The sequence below is a fragment of the Ranitomeya variabilis genome, chromosome 5, assembly GCF_051348905.1.
Source record: "Ranitomeya variabilis isolate aRanVar5 chromosome 5, aRanVar5.hap1, whole genome shotgun sequence".
NCBI lineage: Eukaryota > Metazoa > Chordata > Amphibia > Anura > Dendrobatidae > Ranitomeya > Ranitomeya variabilis.
The window spans coordinates 479531281-479554546 of NC_135236.1; the positions used below are offsets into that span (position 1 = coordinate 479531281).

The 23266-nt window shown below is 43.4% G+C and overlaps 1 protein-coding gene across 1 annotated transcript in view; it reads right to left on the bottom strand.

Annotated features, from left to right (window-relative positions):
• Window positions 1-23266, bottom strand: part of LOC143775062 (dynein axonemal heavy chain 3-like) — a 2972411-nt gene that overhangs the window by 249369 nt on the left and 2699776 nt on the right. The window contains exon 69 of the mRNA XM_077262897.1: window positions 12602-12860. Coding sequence (XP_077119012.1) covers window positions 12602-12860 — 259 coding nt within the window. The remainder of the gene's footprint in view (window positions 1-12601; window positions 12861-23266) is intronic.

Below are 23266 nucleotides of genomic sequence, written 5' to 3' on the forward strand. Positions count from 1 at the left end.
AAAGAGGACTTCACGGTCAACTGAAAACCCTTTCAAAAACCATCCTGAAATTACTTTAAGACTCCTGTGTCAACTCATGACACAGGAGTGGCAATTTCAGCCCGCAAGAGCTTCCAGCTACAGAGAATAACAAAACTGCAAACTGGACAAAAGGTACAAAACAAAAGGACAAAGTCCACTTAGCTGATCAGCAGACTAGTAGCAGGAACATGCAACCGAAGGCTCTGGTTACAATGATGACCGGCAAGGAAAAGACTGGAGAGCAAGGCTAAATAGGAAACTCCCAAACACTGATGGAAGCAGGTGAACAGAAGCAGCAAAGTGCAAACAAGTCACCAGTACCACCAGCAACCACCAGGGGAGCCCAAAAAGCGGATACACAACAGTGACAGAACCGTACATAGGAGAGGGGAGGAGATGAGCTGATATGGATGGTGTTCACGGAATGTGTGAAAGAGTGGTATATATGAGTGACTGCAGCAGCTGGAATATAAATGATACAAATACATAAGGTGAATACATTTTGCACTACAAAAGATCTGGGTACAAGCGTGTTTAAATGTCTTGCATGGCTTACCAGTCTCCTGCCCAACTGCCATATATAACTGAACTGGAATTTTGAATAATATGGCACTTTGATAAAAATCTGCACAAGTGCCTTCCTAGGTGTAAATATATAGGGAAGTTTGTGATTAGATCCAGTACTAATTTAACTTGTTAACAATTAACCCCTTCACCCCGAAACCTGTTTTCAACTTCCTGACCAGGCCATTTTTTTCAATTCTGACCACTGTTACTTTATGAGGTCATAACTCTGAAACACATCAACAGATCCTGGTGATTCAAATAAACTTTTCTCGTGACATATTGTGCTTTATGATAGTGGTAAAATTTCTTCGATATGACTTGCGTTTATTTGTGAAAAAAATGGAAATTTGGCAAAAATTTTGACAATTTTGCAATTTTTAAACTTTTAGTTTTTATGCCCTTAAATTAGAGAGTCATATCATACAAAATAGTTAAGAAATAACATTACCCACATGTCTGCTTTACATTACCACAATTTTGGAAACATAATTTTTTTTTTTTAGGAAGTTATAAGGGTTAAAAGTTGAGCAGCGATTTCTCATTTTTACAACAAAATTTGCAAAACCATTTTTTTAGGGACCACCTCACACTTGAAGTGACTTTGAGGGGCCTATATGACAGACAATGCCCAAAAGTGACACCATTCTAAAAACTGCACCCCTCAAGGTACTCAAAACCACATTCAAGAAGTTTATTAACCCTTCAGGTGCTTCACAGAAATTTTTGGAATGTTTAAAAAAATTGAACATTTAACTTTTTTTCACAAAATTTTTAATTCAGATCCCATTTGTTTTATTTTACCAAGGGTAACAGGAGAAATTGGACCCCAAAAGTTGTTGTACAATTTATCCTGAGTACCCTGATACCCAATATGTGGGGGTAAACCACTGTTTGGGCACATAGCAGAGCTCAGAAGGGAAGGAGCGCCATTAGACTTTTCATTGCAAAATTTGCTGGAATTGAGATCGGACACCATGTCGCATTTGGAGAGCACTTGATGTGCCTAAACAGTGGAAACCCCCCACCAAATGACACCATTTTGGAAAGTAGATCCCCTAAGGAACTTATCTAGATGTGTGGTGAGCACAATGAACCCCAAATTGTTTCACTAAAGTTTAGAATGTAGATCCGTGAAAATTAAAAAATCATTTTTTTCCACAAAATTATCTTTTAGCCAGCAATTTTTTATTTTCCCAAGGATAACAGGAGAAATTGAACCCCAAAAGTTGTTGTCAAATTTGTCCTGAGTACACTGACACCCCATATGTAGGGGGGGAACCACCACCGGCGTATGGCAGAGCTCGGAAGGGAAGGAGCGCTGTTTTGGAATGCAGACTTTGATGGAATGGTCTGCGGGCATCACATTGCGTTTGCAGAGCCCCTGATGTACCCAATCAATAGAAACCACCACAAGTGACCCCATATTGGAAACTAGACTCCCCAAGGAACTTATATATATGTGTCGTGAGAACTTTGAACCCCCAAGTGTTTTGCTAAAGTTTATAATGCAGAGACATGAAAATAAAAAATATATTTTTTTCCACGAAAATGATATTTTAGCCCCCACATTTTTATTTTCACAAGGGTAACAGGAGAAATTGGACTGCAAAAGTTGTTATCCAATTTGTCCTGAGTACGCTGACACCCCAAATGTGGAGGGGAACCACTGTTTGGGCACACAACAGAGCTCGGAAGGGAAGGAGCACCATTTTACTTTTTAAGCGCAGAATTGGCTGGAATTGAGATCGGATGCCATGTTGCGTTTGGAGAGCCCCTAAACAGTGGAACCCCCCCAATTCTAACTCCAACCCTAACCCCAACGCACCCCTAAACCTAATCCCAACCATAACCCTAACCACACCCCTAACCCGAACACACCCCTAACCCTAATCCCAACCCTAACCATAACCCTGACCACACCCGTAACCCCAACACATCCCTAACCCTAATACTAGCCCTAATCTCAACCCTAACCATAACCCTAAACATACCCCTAACCCTGACACACCCCTAACCTTATTCCCAACTCTAACCGCAACCGTAAACATAATCCAAACCCTAACTTTAGCCCCAACCCTAACCCTAACTTTAGCCCCAACTCTAACCCTAAATTTAGCCCCAGCCCTAACTTTAGCCCCAACCCTAACCCTATCTTTAGCCCCAGCCCTAACCCTAACTTTAGCCCCAGCCCTAACCCTAACTTTAGCCCCAACCCTAACTTTAGCCCCAACCCTAACCCTAACTTTAGCCCCAAACCTAATGGGAAAATGGAAATAAACACTTTTTTTAGTTTTATTGCAGCGCCCCAGAGTCCTGGTCGTTGCAGTACTGTGGCTCCGCCACTAAGGGGAGCTATGGTGCGTCTGATAGCACTGAAGGAGTTCATCGGATCAGGTATCACAGACACCAATACATTTCACAGCCGGGCCTCCGGGGGGAGCAAAGGGTTCTATTCACTAGGCCACTCCCCACCATAGTGGGTAAACTGGGGGTCAGGCAGGAAGTTAGATCAGAAAGCTGACTGGGTTGGAACCAGGCTACCTCATAGAGACTTGGTCCCCTCTTAAAGGGGATGTTCATTTGTCGCACTTAAACGGTGATATTGCTTTAAGACAGGTAGCAATAATGTTTTGACGAAAGAAAGTGATGATAATGTTTACATGAGAAAGTTATATGTATCCAACTAGTTAATTGTGAAGAAATGCTGATGATGTTCCCTGAAAGAAAGTGAAAGATGGAAGAAAGTTTAATGTTCTATAGAAAATTCTTGATAATGTTGATAGACAATGGGGATAGAAGGTGAACCCTGAGTCCTCCTAGGAGCCATATAGAAATGGCTCGGTGCTCTTAAACTGAAAGTAATGTTATGCTCTATACTGTGTATAGTAGTTGAAAAGGCAGTAGGCCCGGGCTGAACGGGGCGGTCCTGTAACAGAAAGGAGAGGCAGTAGGTCTGGTGCCGTTAGGACAGGCGGTCCTGCAGATTTAAAGTAGGAGAATGAAAAAGTTAAACTGCCTTATAATGTGATTATAAGAAGGTCTTTAGTGGATTCAGAGTGTATGTCCTTAAAGGCAATGTTAAATTATTGTTCAACAATTTTGCACTTAGTAGAATACCCGGTTGGGTAAAAGCAAGCTATTTATAGCATGTTGCTATGACATTTAACTATGTTTGTAACGTTCAAGTGTCCTCACCTCCCATAAAGGGAAGCTCTGTTTAAATATGCTTATTGTTATTGCACTCAACAAAACTGTATGTCTTTTTGCTAACTTGTATTGTTGTTTTCTTCCCAGTCCCGGAGTACTGTGTTTAACCAGGGGGGAGTGCAGCGCCCCAGAGTCCTGGTCGTTGCAGTACTGTGGCTCCGCCACTAAGGGGAGCTATGGTGCGTCTGATGGCACTGAAGGAGTTCATCGGATCAGGTATCACAGACACCAATACATTTCACAGCCGGGCCTCCGGGGGGAGCTAAGGGTTCTATTCACTAGGCCACTCCCCACCATAGTGGGTAAACTGGGGGTCAGGCAGGAAGTTAGATCAGAAAGCTGACTGGGTTGGAACCAGGCAACACCTTGTGGCAGAGGGTGTTGTGGGGGAAGATACAGTAGGGTCTCTGTCAGGGGTGAGATCCTGACAGAGGCTTGGCAACTTGAACGAACGTAACAGGACCGTGCCTGCTCAGCATAGCGGCGGTGCCCAAGGAAGGATTAGAAGCGAGATAGATTGTGCTGAGTGAGAAACGAGATCATGCAAAAGGAGAAATACCAGTAGGAGTCGTGCTGTAAGACCGTAGCAACATCCTACTGAGGCACACTACCGGTGGCTGGAACGCCGAGGGAGTATCATAACATTCAGCTTCAAGCAATACTCCAAACAGGGGCAGGACAGTCAGTCTAAGGCGGGCTGTCTAACTTAAATCACCTATGCAGTCTTGGGGGGCAACTTGTGGAGAGGGGCGACTCTAGGGTCCCGGAAGAGCTCCGAGCCTACCCGTCAAACGGGTGCCGTCCCAACCAGAACACCAGGGAGGGACGGAGGATTAGCAGAACATCATCTAATCGAGTTGTGAGGGAACTTAAGAAACAGACACAACAGTTGTGGGGACTTTCTGTAAGCACAGCAGGGAAGGACCGCAACACATAGCGCTAGAAGGAAGGCACAGATTTCCACCTGCTAAGAGAACTCTGGAGGTGCCATTGGACCGGCCGGACTTGCGCAGCCTGGTTATCCGGATTCCGGACTGAGGACCCAGAGATCTTCAGTAAAGAGGTAAAGAGACTGCAACCTGGTGTCCTCGTTATTTACTGCACCGCACCACTACAGCATCACTACCATCATCCATATCATATCTATCACTGTGCGCCCCTCGGCAGGGTCACGGACCGGGGCCTAGCCGCCGTGACAACCCCAGAGCAGAGACTCACAGGCCCGGTACCGGTTACCCCTCGGCCCTGCGGCAGTGGGGGCGCTGCAAAACTTGGCGTCACGAACAGGATCTACTTAAGCCTGAAGAATCAGGTCATGTGTGCCTTGGAACTGTGATTTACTGTACTTTATTACAAAGACTGTGGATTGTCACTTGCCGCCAAAAGTTCACGCCAAAACCGCCGCCATTGCAGCGTCACAGGGAACGCAGAGGAAGAAGAAGGGCGTGCCATGGGAGGAGACTACCAAAGCGGCGCCAGAAGTAGCGACCGCCCCCTCCAACTCCTGCTGCGGGAGGACGACCTGCCCAGCAGCAGAGGAGAACCGCCCCCTGATTTTCAACGGCGGGAACGAGGTGAAGGAGGAGCCCGATCTCGGAGAAATGGCGGAGCCAGGTGCATGCGTTGCCGCCGAATGCCAGACAGCGACGATGAGCAGCAAGTGCCCGAGCAACGGCGAGGTGATCCCGGCTTGCCCTCACCCATCAGAGGTGGACCCGCGTCCACCGCCGGTGAGGGACCTGAACCCCTTGGAGCCGCCAGTGGAGGAGCCGAGCCTACCTATCCCAGCCACGGAACCATGGAGGGCGGAGCTATATCAAGAGGTGACTCCGGAGGAGCCGCGGTCCGGGCTGCAGCCGATTCCAGTGCCCTTGTCAATGGACCGGAGCGACATCGGTGGAATCACATCAGGCGCAGGTATGGACGGCATCCCTACTCCCCTGGTCGATTCTGCTCTCCCGACCGATCCGGCTCCCCTGACCGATCCCGCTCCTGTGACCGCTCCTCACCCCAGCAATGATCGTTCCTTCTTGGTGGAGCGGGTCATCCTCACCTCTAATGCGATGGGAAAGCTAGTGCCTCCGCTACCAACCAAGATGGGAGAACCCATAGATGTGGGCCTAGATGGGGTGATCCTCCGGTGGGACACCCCCTGGACCGGGCCGGATGGGACCCGAGAGGATGGCCTCACCCTTGCGGTACTTACTTGGGAACAGTATAAGCAATGTCTAATACAACACTGGAAAGATCGAGACGAGACCGAACAACATGACACACAACGTAAGAAGTCTGCGCCCGGCAGCCTGGTTATCCGGATTCCGGACTGAGGACCCAGAGACCTTCAGTAAAGAGGTAAAGAGACTGCAACCTGGTGTCCTCGTTATTTACTGCACCGCACCACTACAGCATCACTACCATCATCCATATCATATCTATCACTGTGCGCCCCTCGGCAGGGTCACGGACCGGGGCCTAGCCGCCGTGACAACCCCAGAGCAGAGACTCACAGGCCCGGTACCGGGTACCCCTCGGCCCTGAGGCAGTGGGGGCGCTGCATTATTATTTTTCCCTAACTAAGCGGGTGATAAAGGGGGGTTTGATTTACTATTTATAGCGGATTTTTATAGCGGGGTTTTGTCTGGCAGCTGTCACACGCTAAGAGACGCTTTTTATTGCAAAAAATAGTTTTTGCATCACCACATTTTGAGAGCTATAATTTATCCATATTTTGGCCCACAGAGTCATGTGAGGTCTTGTTTTTTGCGGGACGAGTTGGCGTTTTTATTGGTATCTTTTTCGGGCACATGACATTTTTTGATCGCTTTTTATTCTGATTTTCGGGAAGCAGAATGAACAAAAACCAGCAATTTCTGAATTTCTTTTAGGGGGGCGTTTATACCATTACGCGTGTGCTAAAATTGATAAAGCAGCTTTATTCTTTGTGTTAGTACGATTACAGCGATGACCTCATTTATATCTTTTTATGTTTTGGCGCTTTTACACAATAAAAACTATTTTATACAAAAAATAATTGTTTTTGCATCGCTTTATTCTGAGAGCTATAACTTTTTTTATTTTTCTGCTGATGATGCTGCATGGCGACTTTTTTTTGCGGGACAAGATGACGTTTTCAGCGGTACCATGTTTATTTATATCCGTCTTTTTTATCACATTTTATTGCACTTTTTGTTTGGCAGTATGGTGATAAAGCATTGTTTTTTGCCTCGTTTTTTTGGGGGTTCTCACTGAAAGGGTTAACTAGTGGGATAGTTTTATAGAGTGGGTCGTTATGGACGCGGCAATACCAAATATGTGTACTTTTATTGTTTTTTTATTTACATAAATAAATGGATTTATTGGAAAATATTTATTTATTTATTTATATTCTTTATTTGGGGATTTTTTTTTATACATTCCATTTTTATTTTTTTTAACTTTGTAACATTGTCCCAGGGTGGGACATCACTATATTACATCAGATCGCTGATCTGACACTTTGCATAGCAGTGTGTCAGATCAGCGATCTGACAGGCAGTACAGGAGGCTTTCCGGCGCCTGTTCTCAGCAGGCACCAGGAAGCCACCTCACTTCAGGACCCGGAAGGAGCCCCGTGGCCATTTTGGATCTGGGGATTCCTTCCAGAACACCGGAACAGCGCTATCACATCGCGTTGTTCTGGTGGGAGAGCGCAGGGAACCCCCATCCCTGCGCGATGCCCCTCTATGTTGCTGTCACTACTGACGCTGTCAGAGGGGTTAAATGCACGTGAGACCGCGCGATCGTGCCGCCGTACTAGTACTGCAGTTTGCGGGAACTCTGTTCCCGCAGAGCAGTACTAGTACGGCGCATGTCAGCAATACCCGGCACTGCCACCGGCTCTCGGGGACGGCGTGTTCAGCTGCATAGAAATACATGCAGCCGCACGCTCTGGTCCCGAATGCCGGCGGCAGTGCCGGGTATTAATACGAGAGACTCGTGCGAGTTTCTCGCATTGCACGGGCAAGTGTGACCGCGGGCTTAATCTCATAATATGCTTTTGGTTATAGTTTGCTTCCTTTAATGATTACATTCTAATGCAGGTTATGTCTGGAATTTAGAGCACGTCTAAACTGAGCTCCATATTGGTACTCTCAGGGGACTCCTTCAAGTATGGACTTTCTACACATCCCTTTAAGAATGCAATAAATACTGGGGCTGGACGGACACAATGACTATACAGTGAGGGAGATAAGTATTATAAGTACAGGATTTAATATTTATTTGTTCCTTCATACTTTTCACATCACACATGTTGCAGAGGTTTGCCTGTAAATCACTGGAGGCTAGCCAATCTGTTCACTTAAACATTTTTCTTATTTCTACACACTGATGTGCTTCCGCTGTTTCATGGCTCATTCATTTACATACACCTTAGCTTAGGAAAACTAACAGCATGGCACTTATAATTATAGCTACTATGCACAGTCCACTTGTAGGTTTCTGAATGAAGATAATTTTCAGCTATGCTTCAATATTTAGTACAAACTACGGATTTATTTTAAGGAAAAAGTTGAGATTTTTTTACTTAGGGGTTCACAAATGATCGCCTATGTAATGAAACATACAATGGTGCAATGGTGCACTATGGGTCACAGTACGGACCTACCCTGCATGCTATTGGTTGCATTTCATGCCACTGCAGATCTGTCTTTCCCCTAATGCAAACTGTGCTGTGAAGATACATCTTATATCGTATGGTTACAGTGAAGAATGAAGTCATGTGCATAAGGCCTTATTGATAAACGTAAAGAAAATCTGTCAACCCAAATTAATGAGATGTATGTAAAGCTACTTTAATTCTGAGTAAATCCTTACCTTTTTTGTAGAATTCTGTTTCGCTGTTTTAAAGAAATTCAAAGTTGAAATTATATGCTAATGAGCCACAAGTGCAGTGGGTGGGCGCGCACTGAGAACTCTCCCCCCTCTCTCATGTTTCAGTGACCTCTCAGTCAGAGACAGGATGCAGGCAGCAGGAGAGGACAGGAGAGCCATAAGTGCAGCGCCTGCCCACTGCACTTGCAACTCATTAGAATAAAAGTTCAACTACGGATTTCTCTGAAACAGCAAATCAGATTTCTACAAGAAAGATAAGGATTTAATCAGCATGAAAGCAACTATACATAAATGCCATTAATTTGGGTTATAAAATACCGATAACAGGTTTTCTTTAAAGGGGTAGTTAAAACATACATACTTTTTCTTGTATTCAAGCTAGTCCTATTATCAAATGATTGCAGGGGTACTGATCTCCGATGCTAATTGTCACAGGTTTACCACTACAGAGAGGAGCCAGAAGCCATAGTGTCTGAGTTCTTCTAGTCCTGTGATGAATAAAAGCACTTCACGTTCTAATTAAACAGTGTAAATTTCTTTAGGCAATGCAGAGGTTAATCTGTTCTGTTGAGAGCTCTTGGAGCTTAGGCTCTCAGCTGTGTACTGTTAGCCACTCCTATCCCCTTAATAATTTGGATCCTGACTAACACACATCAGTCAGAGATAGCTTATGCTGCATAGCTTGGAGGATAGATGTTGGGGGTTATTTGAGTAGACGTTTGGTGGATTTATCTGTGACTGTTGATTGGTTTTGTGAGCATGATAATTCCCTGGCTTCTCCTACTTTGGTTTTAACCCATCCTTCACTTCTCGGTGCATACCTCTGTAATATGTGAGTGTATATTTGTATGAAAGGTGTATGGAGCAGAGTCATGTGTGTAAGACTTGTACGGAGCGGAGCCATGTGTGTAAGAGGTGTGCGGATCGGAGCAGAGTGTGAAAGGTGTATGGATCAGAGTCGTGTGTGTACGAGGTGTACGGAGCAGAGCCACGTGTGTACGAGGTGTACAGAGCAGAGCCACATGTGTACGAGGGGTGCGGAGCGGAGCCGTGTGTGTACGAGGTGTACGGAGCGGAGCAGCGTGTGCAATGTGTATGGAGCGGAGCCGTGTGTGTACGAGGTGTACGGAGTGGTGCTGTGTGTGTGCAAGGTATACGGAGCGGAGCAGCGTGTGCAATGTGTATGGAGCGGAGCCGTGTGTACGAGATGTATGGAGAGGAGCCGTGTGTGTATGAGGTGTACGGAGCGGAGCCGTGTGTGTACGAGGTGTACGGAGTGGAGCCGCATGTGCAAGGTGTATGGAGCGGAGTTGTGTGTGTACGAGGTGTGTGGAGCGGAGTCGCATGTGTACGAGGTGTACGGAGCGGACGCTGGCTGTGTCGGATCGGAGCAGATATTGCTCCTCGCTCTGACACTGACTGGCACAGAAGACATGGAGAGGTCTTTATCAGTGGCGTATCACAGCTGCAGCGACGTGAGCAGTCAGCGGCGCAGCTGGATGACACCATTCAGCGCCGTAGGAGTGGAAGCTGCCGGCTGCTGTGAGGGTGCGCGGTGAAAGGTGTGTGTGTAATGATGGAGAAGGCAATGATGGGGGTGGGGTAACCATGTGTGGCCATTATACTGTACCCAGCATTGTGTGGGGCCATTATACTGTATGGAGCATCATATGGGGCCATTATACTGTAGCCAGCATTATGTGTGGCCATTATACTGTACCCAGCATTGTGTGGGGCCATTATACTGTACAAAGCATCATGTGGGGCCATTATACTGTATGGACCATCACGTGGGGCAAGTATACTGTATGCAGCACCATGTGGGGCCATTATACAGTATGGAGCATAATGTGGCCATTATACAGTATGGAGCATTATGTGTGGCCAGTATACAGTATGGGGCACTGTGTGGCCATTATACAGTGTGGAGCACTGTGTGGCCAATATATAGTATGGAGCATCATGTGGAGCCATTATACAGTATGGAGCATCATGTGTGGCCATTATACAGTATGCAGCATCATGTGGGCCCATTATACAGTATGGAGCATCACGTGGGGCCAGTACACTGTACGCAGCATCATTTGGGGCCATTATACAATATGGAGCATCATGTGGGGCCATTATACAGTATGGAGCATCATGTGGGGCCATTATACAGTATGGAGCACTGTGTGGCCATATTTTTTTGTTTATAATTATTGTTTATGAAACATTGTGATCAGAAGTGCTAAATGGATGTGGTTGAGGCGTGACTAGTTGTGAAATGGGTGTGGTCAGAGGTGTGGCCTAAAATTTGCCGTGACGCGCTGTGCGCGCCGCTAACTTTGTCCCTCTTTCCCTTCCTCGAAAGTTGGAAGGTATGCTACTACTCACCTCTTCAGAGGGTGTGGGAAGGGTACAGAATTACTGCGGATTCAGGAGCTAAGGCAAGGTATGTCGCCCCTGCATCTTCACGTCAGAAGTAACCTGGGTAACAGGGTAAGCTTGGGCACCCCTTTTGTTATGGACAGGGAAGGAGCCCCCTGTCCCCTCTTCACAGGGTGTGGGAAAGGTACAGACTGAGGATGAATTCAGGAGCTAAGGCAAGGTACGTGGCCCCGGCATCTTCACCTTCAGAAGTAACCTGGGTAACAGGGTGAGCTAGGGCGCCCACTTCTGTTAGGGACAGGGAAGGAGCCTCTGGTTCTGGGTCACCTGACAACAGATTTGTGACACCAATTGTTCTTTCCAGAGGAACAACAGCTACTTAAACCCCTGGCAACAATGAATAATTTAGATTAAGAAGCCACATCAGAGAAATAAGCAATGCTAGGTGACAATTTAAATGAATTGACTTTCGTGTAATAGGTTTATGAGCTGGGTTACAGAGTAAGAGTCTCTCTAATAGTAAAGAGAGATATATACCCTAACAGGACATATGGACATGAACTGACTTGATTAGACAACCCTTTTAATGTTATAAGGCACGCGCCAATACATAGCAACATTGATTCTGACACACCACATTTCCTTATCACTGATAGAATAATTTTAAAGGGAATCTCTCTTCAGGTTTTTGCCACCCAATCTAAGAGCAGCATAATGTAGAAACAGGGACTCAGATTCCAACAATGTATCAAGTACTAGTCTGCTTGCTGTAGTTTTGATAAAATCAGCGTTTTACCAGCAGGAATTTATCACTGGGGACTGGTAAACATGTTGCCAGGTAGTCCTTCAGATTCATGAGATCTGTATAATCCCATCCTCACCACTGATTGGCAGCTTTCTGCCTATCCACAGTGTACACAAATGCTGCCAATCAGTGGTGTGGGTGGGCTTATACAGAGCTCAGCATTCAGAGAACTGATAGATCTGCAGCAGATAAAACAGTGATTTTATCAAAACTGCAACAAATAGTCCAGTAAGTGACACATCCCTGGAATCAGAGTCTGTTTCCCTAAATCATTCTGCTCTCAAATGGGGTAGAAAAAACCCTGATGACAGATTCCCTTTAAAGGTTAGTTATAGGCTGATTTCTGCAGGCCAGCTTCAAAGCCAGATACAATGATGTTCAAACTAACCTCGAGCAATGCAACTGATATGGCTATTCTTATCTTATACACAGTACATTGACTACATGCCATCGTGAATCCCTTGCAATACCATTATAACAGCCATTGCATAATCATATTTTTGCACATTTATAATATAAACAGAATATCAAAAGCATCGGGCACACATCGGTTAAAAAGAAACATTCCTACGGCCTGCCAAGAATATCAATCTGTAACTTTCTGGAGGTAAATGAAATGCAAATAGTCTCAATAAAGAATGCCAATTGTTCCCATCTAGTTTAGTGAAAGGCACTTCAAACATAAGTGCAGCAGATAATTATTTTTTAATAGCCTAGGGTTTTACATAAAATATACATAATAATATTGTATTTACATACATTTGAGCAGAAGTGGTCATCTAATCCTTTGAAGAGTGGTAATGTGGAAAGACGAAGAAGTTCACCCCAAGATTTATCCTTAAGCCACACAGGAGCCGGGTTGGGACGTGGGATCTCGAGTGCCACCCCACCAGTGAGAAGAAAGTGCCATTCATCATTACTGATCAAAGCTTTGTTCCTCTGTAAACCCACACAGAGCAGGACAGAAAACAGAAGCTTGTGCTTTTCAAACAGAGAGCGGCAGACATGTTCATATATGCTAAAAAGATGAAAAACGAGACATTACTTTATCGTACAGTATTTTACATAGCAACATAGTTAATCAATCTCAGATTCTGCACCATTGAATTTTACAATAGCTCAAGGATTTTATTTTGGCTAGATCATAAATAGAAATCACATCACTAAGGCTGGGGTCATGCTTGCATGTTTCTCACATTGCAGTTGCAAGTGTGACCCCGGCCTAATGCGAAGAGTATCCCAAAGTAACTGGAATCCAACATGAAAAACCATCTTTCCCTAATTAAGAGGTGTTCGTGAGGCCCCTGTGCAAAGAAGATCCTTAACCAATCCTGCTAGAACCGTCAAGTTCACCAATGACCAGCAAAAGAGCTTTCTGTAAAATATTCTTCTGCCTTGGTATCCGGTAATAAACTCTCCTATACTGAGAAAAAGAAGAGCTTTTAGCAACGGTAACCCTAGCAATGTGGTATGGGTTTGAAGTACCCACTCTTTGTACTCTTTTGGCACAAACATCCTAGGAGGGTTAATTTGACCTCTAAATCGAGAAAACATGCCTACTTATAGATAAGCTATTAGTTACTAAAGTGAGACATCTCTAAAAGCAAACAAAAGAAATAGTGTAGCTGCCTTTCTATGGATAATCTAATAGTAAAACGTCAAGATATCAGGGTTACAGTGTGCCAAATTCAGTCTTTTGAACATTTTTTTCATCTTCAGAGTTTGTAAAACAAACAAAAAAATACATATTAATCCTTTGAAGCAAATCCTGATGATATTAGCTGCAAACTAGGCATTGTCCAATCAAACGACTGCAAAAACCAATCCAGGAAACCAAAATCTTTTCCAAAAACTGCACTAAGAAGGAGCGTTTCCTAAAGCGGTTTCCACTAGCAAATTTGCCGTTTGTGAACATCTCAGCATACACATAGTGTCAGGGGCGGACACAGACGATTTGGGGCCCCTGTGCAAGAAATGTGTTTGGGCCCCCCTCCTTTTATGGCTACCAATGTACAGATATACAGTATACATGTATTACATAGTATCCTCTCATGTATATTGCCGCCCCTTATTACACAGTGCCCTCTCTTGTTATATAATGCACAGTCCCTTATTACAGTGCCTTTTCTTGTTATAAAGAGCACCAGTCCCTTATTACACAGTGCCCTCTCTTGTTATATAATGCACAGTCCCTTATTACAGTGCCTTCTCTTGTTATAAAGAGCACCAGTCCCTTATTACACAGTGCCCTCTCTTGTTATGTGTAACACCATCTCTTATTACACAGTGCCTTCTCGTTATATACAGTACTGTTATTTACAGTGCCTTGGTCTTTATTTCATACCGTCCTCTTTTGTTAAGGTACCGTTACACTAAACGATTTACCAACGATCACAACCAGTGATACGACCTGGCCGTGATCGTTGGTAAGTCGTTGTGTGGTCGCTGGGGAGCTGTCACACAGACCGCTCTCCAGCGACCAACGATGCCGAAGGCCCCGGGTAACCAGGGTAAACATCGGGTTACTAAGTGCAGGGCCGCGCTTAGTAACCCGATATTTACCCTGGTTACCATTGTAAAAGTAAAAAAAAAAAACAGTACATACTCACATTCCGATGTCTGTCACGTCCCCCGCCGTCAGCTTCCTGCACTGACTGTGTCAGCGCCGGCCGTAAAGCAGAGCACAGCGGTGACGTCACCGCTGTGCTCTGCTTTACGGCCGGCGCTGACAGTCAGTGCAGGAAGCAGACGATGGGGGATGTGACAGACATCGGAATGTGAGTATGTACTGTTTTTATTTTTTTACTTTTACAATGGTAACCAGGGTAAATATCGGGTTACTAAGCGCGGCCCTGCACTTAGTAACCCGATGTTTACCCTGGTTACAAGTGAACACATCGTTGGATCGGAGTCACACACGCCGATCCAGCGATGACAGCGGGTGATCAGCGACCAAAAAAAGGTCCTGATCATTCCCAGCGACCAACGATCTCCCAGCAGGGGCCTGATCGTTGGTCGCTGTCACACATAACGAGATCGTTAGCGGGATCGTTGCTACGTCACAAAAAGCGTGACGTTGCAACGATATCGTAAACGAAATCGTTATGTGTGAAGGTACCTTTAGGCAAAAGGGACATACAGTGGTTGCCTTTATCAATGAGCCAGTATATACCTCTATATTTAATACACAAGTGAAATATACTCATAAAATACATATATATATTATATATATTACATATTATACAGAATTATACTGTATATATTAAGTGCAGCAATACAAAATACAGAACAGGAGGAAGGCTGGGGTCATTGGTCACTCTGAGCCTGGAGATATTGCATCAGTAATGGCAGGAGGCATCTGGGGTCAGTGATTACAAGCAGTGAAGCAGTGAATTAGTGCCTGTGATGCAGCTCCCTGCTATCTGATCGGTGCAGGATCAGGTTCCTCAGCCATTCACTGCACCGACCAGGAAGCACCGAGCGCACAGTCACTAAGTCACTGCTGTCATGGACACACTGCCTCCTGACACTGCAGCTCTGCAGATACTAACCAGCAGCAGTTTTAACTCCCGGCCATCCCTCACCTTGTGCTCCAAGAGAAGAGGCCTTGAGGTCTGTAGCAGCTGCAGGAGAAACGCTCTGCACAGGATGGATGCTGGAGCAGCAGGCATGTGACAACAAGCAGAGAGGACCCAGAGGAGGAGCTTCGCGGACCAGCTCAGCGTGTGTGCACAAGGGACGCTATGGAAGTTTGCAATCAAACTATACTAAATTATAGTTTGATTCCATAGCCTCCCTTGCAGGGGCCACTTGCAGGGGCATGGCTAGGCAGTAAATAATGTATAATGTATTGCAGATTGCATGGCCCTTTCTAACGGCAAATGACTCAGGTACCGGCCCCCTTTCTCTCCACTTACTGGAGATGCTGCCGCTGCCTCTATGACAGAACAAGACATTTCAGCAGCAGATCGGGCCCCCTCTCCTTTGGGGCCCCTGTGCAGCTGCACAGGCTGAACCGGCGGTATGTCCGCCCCTGCATAGTGTATCTCCACTGTCTCTCTCAAAGCAACCTCCTTCATGAAACAACCCTTTAACTTTGTGAAAGTGATAAGTTACAATACTAACATGACAAGCTTCATTTGGGTGAGAAATGTGAAATTCTGGCTGTTTTATCAATCTAAAAGAACATTAGAGTTCTATTAACAGATATCAAATTGAATCCATCCTGGAGGTCTTTTCATCCATGATGCCATGTAATATATTCTTTATGTTTAAAGGCAAATGGTTTTAAATGAATCATACATTTTTCATGAGAGTAGTAGCGCAGTAAACGTGTATAATTTTTAATGCGGTTTTTTAGATGAAATCATAAGTGGATTCAACAGAAAGGAGTAGTAGAAGACCTTTCTTTATATTTTTCATTCCATTTGAATCCAATACATTGGCTAAAAAAACTCAGAAGAAAGGGTAATTTCGGCCAAATGGTGTGTTCACACTAAGATTTTTTTTTTTAGCTAAATTGTTGGTGCAGAAACTTCCTACAAACCATGAGTATTTTTTTAAGTTTTGATTGTAGGGTTTGAAAATTTCTGCTCTGAGACTCTGTAGGGCTCGCTCACATGGCCAAAGTTATTCAATGAGGCAGTGCAGATCTGCATATTCTGTTTCACCTGTATTCCGCAAGAGGAAAACATCACAGCATGCTGCAATTTGACTCCAAAATTGGCTGAATTCAGCTGAGAAAAAAAGCGCAGATCTGCACTGCCTCATTGAATAACATTGGTCAGAGTGCAATCCCTTTTTCTTTCGGATTGCTCTAGTCTGAGTAAGGCTATGTTCACATGTCCAGTAATGATCCATTAGAATGGATCCAGCAGAAATACGTCAGGAAAAAAGTTATGCTGACACAACTTTTTGGTCCATTATTCACTCAGCTGAATCCGTTTGGTTCTTTATTCACTTAGCCGAATCTCAGCTGGATCCATTTAGTCTGTCATTCCCTCAGTCAGATCCAGCCGCATCCATTTAGTCTGTTATTCACTTAGCCGAATCTCAGCCAGATCCGATTAGTCTGTTATTCTCTCAGCCAGATCTTAGCCAGATCCGTTTTGTCTGTCATTCACTCAGTGAGATCTTAGCCAGATCCATTTAGTCTGTTATTCACTCAGCGAGATCTTAGCCGGATCCGTTTAGTCTGTTATTCACCTAGCCGGATCTTAGCCAGGTCTGTTTAGTCTGTTATTCATTCAGCGAGATCTTAGCCAGATCCATTTAGTCTGTTATTCACTCAGCGAGATCTTAGCTGGATCCGTTTAGTCTGTTATTCACCTAGCCGGATCTCAGCCAGATCCGTTTAGTCTGTTATTCACTCAGCCAGATCTCAGCCAGATCCATTTAGTCTGTTATTCACTCAGCGAGATCTTAGCTGGATCCGTTTAGTCTGTTATTCACCTAGCCGGATCTCAGCCGGATCCGTTTAGTCTGTTATTCACTTAGCCGGATCTCAGCCAGGTCTGTTTAGTCTGTTATTCATTTAGCCGGATCTCAGCTGGATCTGTTTAGTGTGTCATTCACTCAGCCAGATATCAGCCAGATCTGTTTAGTCTGTTATTCACCTAACCGGATCTCAGCCGGATCCGTTTAGTCTGTTATTCACTCAGCCAGATTCATTTAGTCTGTTATTCACTCAGCGAGATCTTAGCTGGATGGATCCATTTAGTCTGTTATTCATTTAGCCAGATCTCAGCCAGGTCTGTTTAGTCTGTTACTCATTTAGCTGGATCTCAGCCAGATCTGTTTAGTCTGTCATTCACTCAGCCAGATCTCAGCCAGATCTGTTTAGTCTGTAATTCACCTAGCCGGATCCGTTTAGTCTGTTATTCACTCAGCGAGATCTTAGCCGGATCCATTTATCTGTTATTCACTTAGCCGGATCTCAGCCAGGTCTGTTTAGTCTGTTACTCATTTAGCCGGATCTCAGCCGGATCTGTTTAGTGTGTCATTCACTCAGCCAGATCTCAGCCAGATCTGTTTAGTCTGTTATTCACCTAACCGGATCTCAGCCGGATCCATTTAGTCTGTTATTCACTCAGCCAGATTCATTTAGTCTGTTATTCACTCAGCGAGATCTTAGCTGGATGGATCCATTTAGTCGGTTATTCACTTAGCCGGATCTCAGCCAGGTCTGTTTAATCTGTTACTCATTTAGCTGGATCTCAGCCAGATCCATTTAGTCTGTCATTCACTCAGCCAGATCTCAGCCAGATCTGTTTAGTCTGTTATTCACCTAACCGGATCTCAGCCGGATCCATTTAGTCTGTTATTCACTCAGCCAGATTCATTTAGTCTGTTATTCACTCAGCGAGATCTTAGCTGGATGGATCCATTTAGTCGGTTATTCACTTAGCCGGATCTCAGCCAGGTCTGTTTAATATGTTACTCATTTAGCTGGATCTCAGCCAGATCCATTTAGTCTGTCATTCACTCAGCCAGATCTCAGCCAGATCTGTTTAGTCTGTTATTCACCTAGCCGGATCTCAGCCAGGTCTGTTTAGTCTGTTACTCATTTAGCCAGATCTCAGCTAGATCCGTTTAGTCTGTTATTCACTCAGTCAGATCTCAACTGGATCCGTTCAGTCCATTATTTGCTCAGCTGGATCTCAACCTTTTTTTAACATTGGAGTCAATGGGCGACGGATTTGTTAATGCACCATCTGTGGTCGTCTATTTCTAAAAGATATGGCAAGAAAAGACTTTAGTTAAAATGGCAACAATATCATGTTGCAGCAAGCTATGCCAACGCATAAAAGTAGAACTCAATACCTAGAGTAGCTCAATGACTTTTATTGTGTTCAGTGTTAGCTTTTTGAATTGAAATATCTTGTGATGATTTAAGAAATGGTGCATCCCGTATTTAAGCAACATTTTTCAATGTTTGAAAAAACACTGTTACACTAGTTTTTTTTCCCATGCCATTTTTATTTCTGGTGGTGTTTTCGGTAACAAAAGTATAATCAATACTTTTTTCTGTAATTTTGTTTTTATTTAAATAGCATGCCGTATTGGCAAAAATTGCAGAAAAAACACTACAAGACTCAAAAACACCACAGAAACGCCCCCCCCCCCCAAAAAAAAAAGAAAAAATAAATAAAATAAAAATATCTGTATGCAGACATTTCAATAATTTTATTAGGATTGTAAAGTAACATTAGACCATTTTTATCAGAAAGAAAGAGCTTATTAAAGCACAAAACAAATATGTTTGAAAAACTGAGGTACACTGTGTGAATTCAGCCTTGAGCTACCGTAATTTGAAAAACATACAGGACATTTTGTTGGGGCAAAAGAAAACATTTTTTAATTATAAAGTTTTCCTTCTTTTTAATTACATCTGGAAAACAATGTACTTTTTTTTTTTTTGCAAAAGCAAAGAACCATTTGTCACACCATAAAGCTTTCCCCTTTAGATTCAGGAATGACAGGAATTGAAGAGACAGTGTCCATGGGAACAATTTCTCTCATTAGACTTTTTTACGCCTGAAAACACAAGAAAATGTGTTCAGCCTTTTCACTAGTTATTGGTAAGTAAAGCAGGAAGATGATATTGGAGGCTGCCTCGACCCTGTAAAAGCAACCCTGGCAACAGTCAAATGCAAAGACGGAAACGCCGTGGTTGAGATGCTCACAAATTACTTTTATTTTCCAACATGCTGTAGGTTTTCTTTAATACAAGACCATTAAGTACATGATGTCAAAATACACAAATCATTCCCCGATTTGTAAATTGTCCTGACTGCAAGCGTGGAAATATTGACCCTTTCATGACTAGGGGTGTCGATGCCTACAAAAATGCTTCATTCTAAATGAAAATATTTTTCGGGGAGGAATGTATATACAGTTAGGTCTAGAAATATTTGGACAGTGACCAAATCTACATTATTTGGGTTCTATGTGCCACTGTTTTGGATTTAAACTGAGATATAATTGAAGTGTAGACTTTCAGGTTTAATTACAGGGGTTGAACAAAAATATCCTGTGAAACGTTTAGGAATTGCAACCATTTTTCTACAAAGCCTATTCGTTTCAGAGGCTCAAAAGTAATTGGACAAATTATACTTACCATAAATAAAATGTTTATTTTTAGTCCTTTGCAGCAAATCCTTTGCAGGCATTGACAACCTGAAGTCTGGAAGCCATGGATGTCACCAAACTCTGGATTTCCTCCTTTGTGATGTTTGCCAGGCCTTTACTGCAGTTGACATCAGTTAATAATAATAATAATAATCTTTATTTATATAGTGCCAACATATTCCGCAGCGCTTTACAGTTTAACAGTTTCAAACACAACAGTCATAGGTAACAACGTTAGCAATACAATAATAAAGCAAAATAAGACGACCCTGCTCGTGAGAGCTTACAATCTACAATGAGGTGGGGAGATACAAAGTACAGGTGTGTATTTACAATGATGCATTTACAATGAGGGTCCAGCCATCTTCAGGGGGTGGGGGATAGATGGAGATAGTGAATGGGCTACACACACACAAACATAAAATGACTTTGATTAGTTTGATTAGTTAATGTGGTAGGCCGCTCTAAACAAATGAGTTTTGAGGGAGCGCCTAAAACTATGCAAATTGTGGATGGTCCTAATATCTTGGGGTAGAGCATTCCAGAGGATTGGCGCAGCACGGGAGAAGTCTTGGAGTCGGGAGTGGGAGTTACGGATTAGTGCAGAGGTTAGTCGAAAGTCATTTGCTTATTTGCTTGTTTGTTATTGCTTGTTTGTGGGTCTTTCTGCCATAAGTTTTGTCTTAAGCTTGTGAAATGCATGCACGGTGGGATTAACATCTGGTGACCGACTCAGCCATTTCAGAATATTCCACTTTGTTGCCTTAAAAAATGTGTGGTTTGCTTTCGTAGTATGTTTTGGGTCATTGTCCAACTTTACTGCAAAGCACTGTCCAATCAACCTCGCTGCATTTTAGTGAATCTGAGTAGGAAGTATATCCCTGTACACTTCAGAATTCATCCGGCTGCTTCTGTCTTCAGGCACATCAATAAATACTAGTGATCCAGTGCCTTTGGAAGCCATGCATGCCCATGCCACCACATTACCTCCACCATGCTTCACAGAGGATGTGATTTGGATCATAAGCCTTTCCAAGCCTTCTCAATACTTTCTTCTTCCCATCATTCTGGTACAGATTGATCATAGTTTCATTTGTCCAAAGAATGATTTTCCAGAACTGGGCTGGCTTCTTTAGATTTTTATTTTGGAAAAGTCTAATATGGGCTTTCTATTTTTAAGTTCTGGCTCACACAAGCATATACCAATGTTGTACTATTATGCAGTGCAGATTTGCTATTTTTTCTCATGCCAGTTCATCTTGAGAAAAAAAATCACAGCATGCTGCAAGTGGCTACACAAATAGGCGCACACAACCTTTCAAGTCTATGGGTGCGTGAAAAACAGCGGACTGCACTCGGAAGTTATCTGAGCTCAGGCCGATTAATGTGGAAACAGACAATGGAGAAGATGGAGAAATTAAGTTCCACAACCTCTCCACACCTGTGATACGATTCTCTCATATGAGAGAATCGGATCACAGTAAACTGACACTCAGGTCAAACTCTCTCTGACAGAGTTTGAGCTGTGTCATTAGCATAATCAAGTTGATTCTCTTGCATGAGAACATCATCGCTTCCGTGACCCCAGCATAAGACTGATCATTGGTTTCCACCATGTGGTGAACTCTCCGTATTTGTTCTCAGGAAGCCTTCTCTGGTACACTTTAGATACTGAAACACCTACTTCCTGGAGAGTGTTCTTCACTTGGGTAGAAGTTGTGAATGCATTTTTCTTCAGCATCAAAGGATTCTGCGATCATCCACCTCTGTTGTCTTTTGTGAACGTCCAGGCATTTTTGAATACTCTCTTTTTTATGCAGAATGTACCAAACTGTTGATTTAGCCCCTCCTAACATGTCTGCTATCTCTCTGATGGATTTCTTGAGAGCGCCTTTGACCGCATGTTGTGGGTTCATAGCAACAGCTTCTTAATGCAAATGCAACACCTGGAATAAGCTCCAGACCTTTTGCCTGCTTAATTGATGATGGTTAATAAGGAAATAGCCTAATTCAGGACTTTTAAGATATGTGTCCAATTAATTTTGATCCCTGGAAAAAGAGGCATACAGTCCAAAAAAGAAGGCAGCACTCCATTTTCCATATAGCTTGAGAAAGGCTCATTCAGAGCCGAAACGTCGCTGCACAGACGTGTGGTCTGATTAAACTCTGCACAGCTATATGGAAAATGGAGTGCTGCCTTCTTTTTTGGACTTTATGCATTTGAGTTGACCGGTGAACAGGTTACCTGGAGGAAATTGCAACCGGAAATAAGTTTAAAAGTTTGTGCTGTTCCTTTTATGAGTATGGAAAAAGAGGCAGCTACATATTAAAGAGCTGTAATTCCTAAACCCTTATTTTATTTAGGATGTGAATACCCTTAAAGCATAGAGTCTACACTTTAAGCTCTTATTAATTATATAAGTGTATCTTGAATATGTTTTGATAAGCAGCTAAAATGCCAAAACTTGTATTACTGTCCAAATATTTCTGGACCTAACTGTTATAATCTTATTTAAAGGTAATCTGTCTGCAAGCATTTGCTATGTAACCTGAAAGCATCATCATGTCAGGGCAGAGAGCCTGATTCCAGCAATATATTCCTTCTGGACTGCTGGGTGCAGATTTGATAGAATCCTTGTTTTCTCTGCTTTAGATGTAGTATTGGTTAGAATGCTGACGTCTGTATAAACCCGCCTACAACACTGATTGGCAGCTTCTTGTGTGCACTTATATTGTTAATAAGCTGTCAATCAGTGGATGGGCGGAGTTACACGGATTAGCTGGACTTGTTTGCATTAGACACCTAGTCCTCTAGTGATAATCTCCTGTGGACAAAACACTGATTGTATTGAAACTACACCACACAGCCTAATAAGTGACACATCCCTGGAATCATTTTCTTTGCTGCTACATTTTGCTGCTTTGAGATGAAATAGAAAAAAACTTGCAGACAAATTCCCTTTAACTTAATCTGATATTCCTTGAGCCCCATTTTCATCATGATTTTTGTTTATGTTTAGCAGAACCTCATGATGTACACAATAAATATGCTTATTGGGGTCTATTAGTCAAAATGGGGTCAATAGATAAGTATGGATTGGTGTAGCTGACTTCGCTATTCCATCCTGTAGTGTCTAGTAAAAAACCCCCTAGATAATATTTTTTACATGGCAGTAGCCTATGGGTCCCAGATGTCTATGATGGATGCTGAATAGTAGCATTCATCACCCTGAAGCTATAATGGCATCTGTTTAACATAAATGCCATGACATACAGTATATATTAAACAAATTA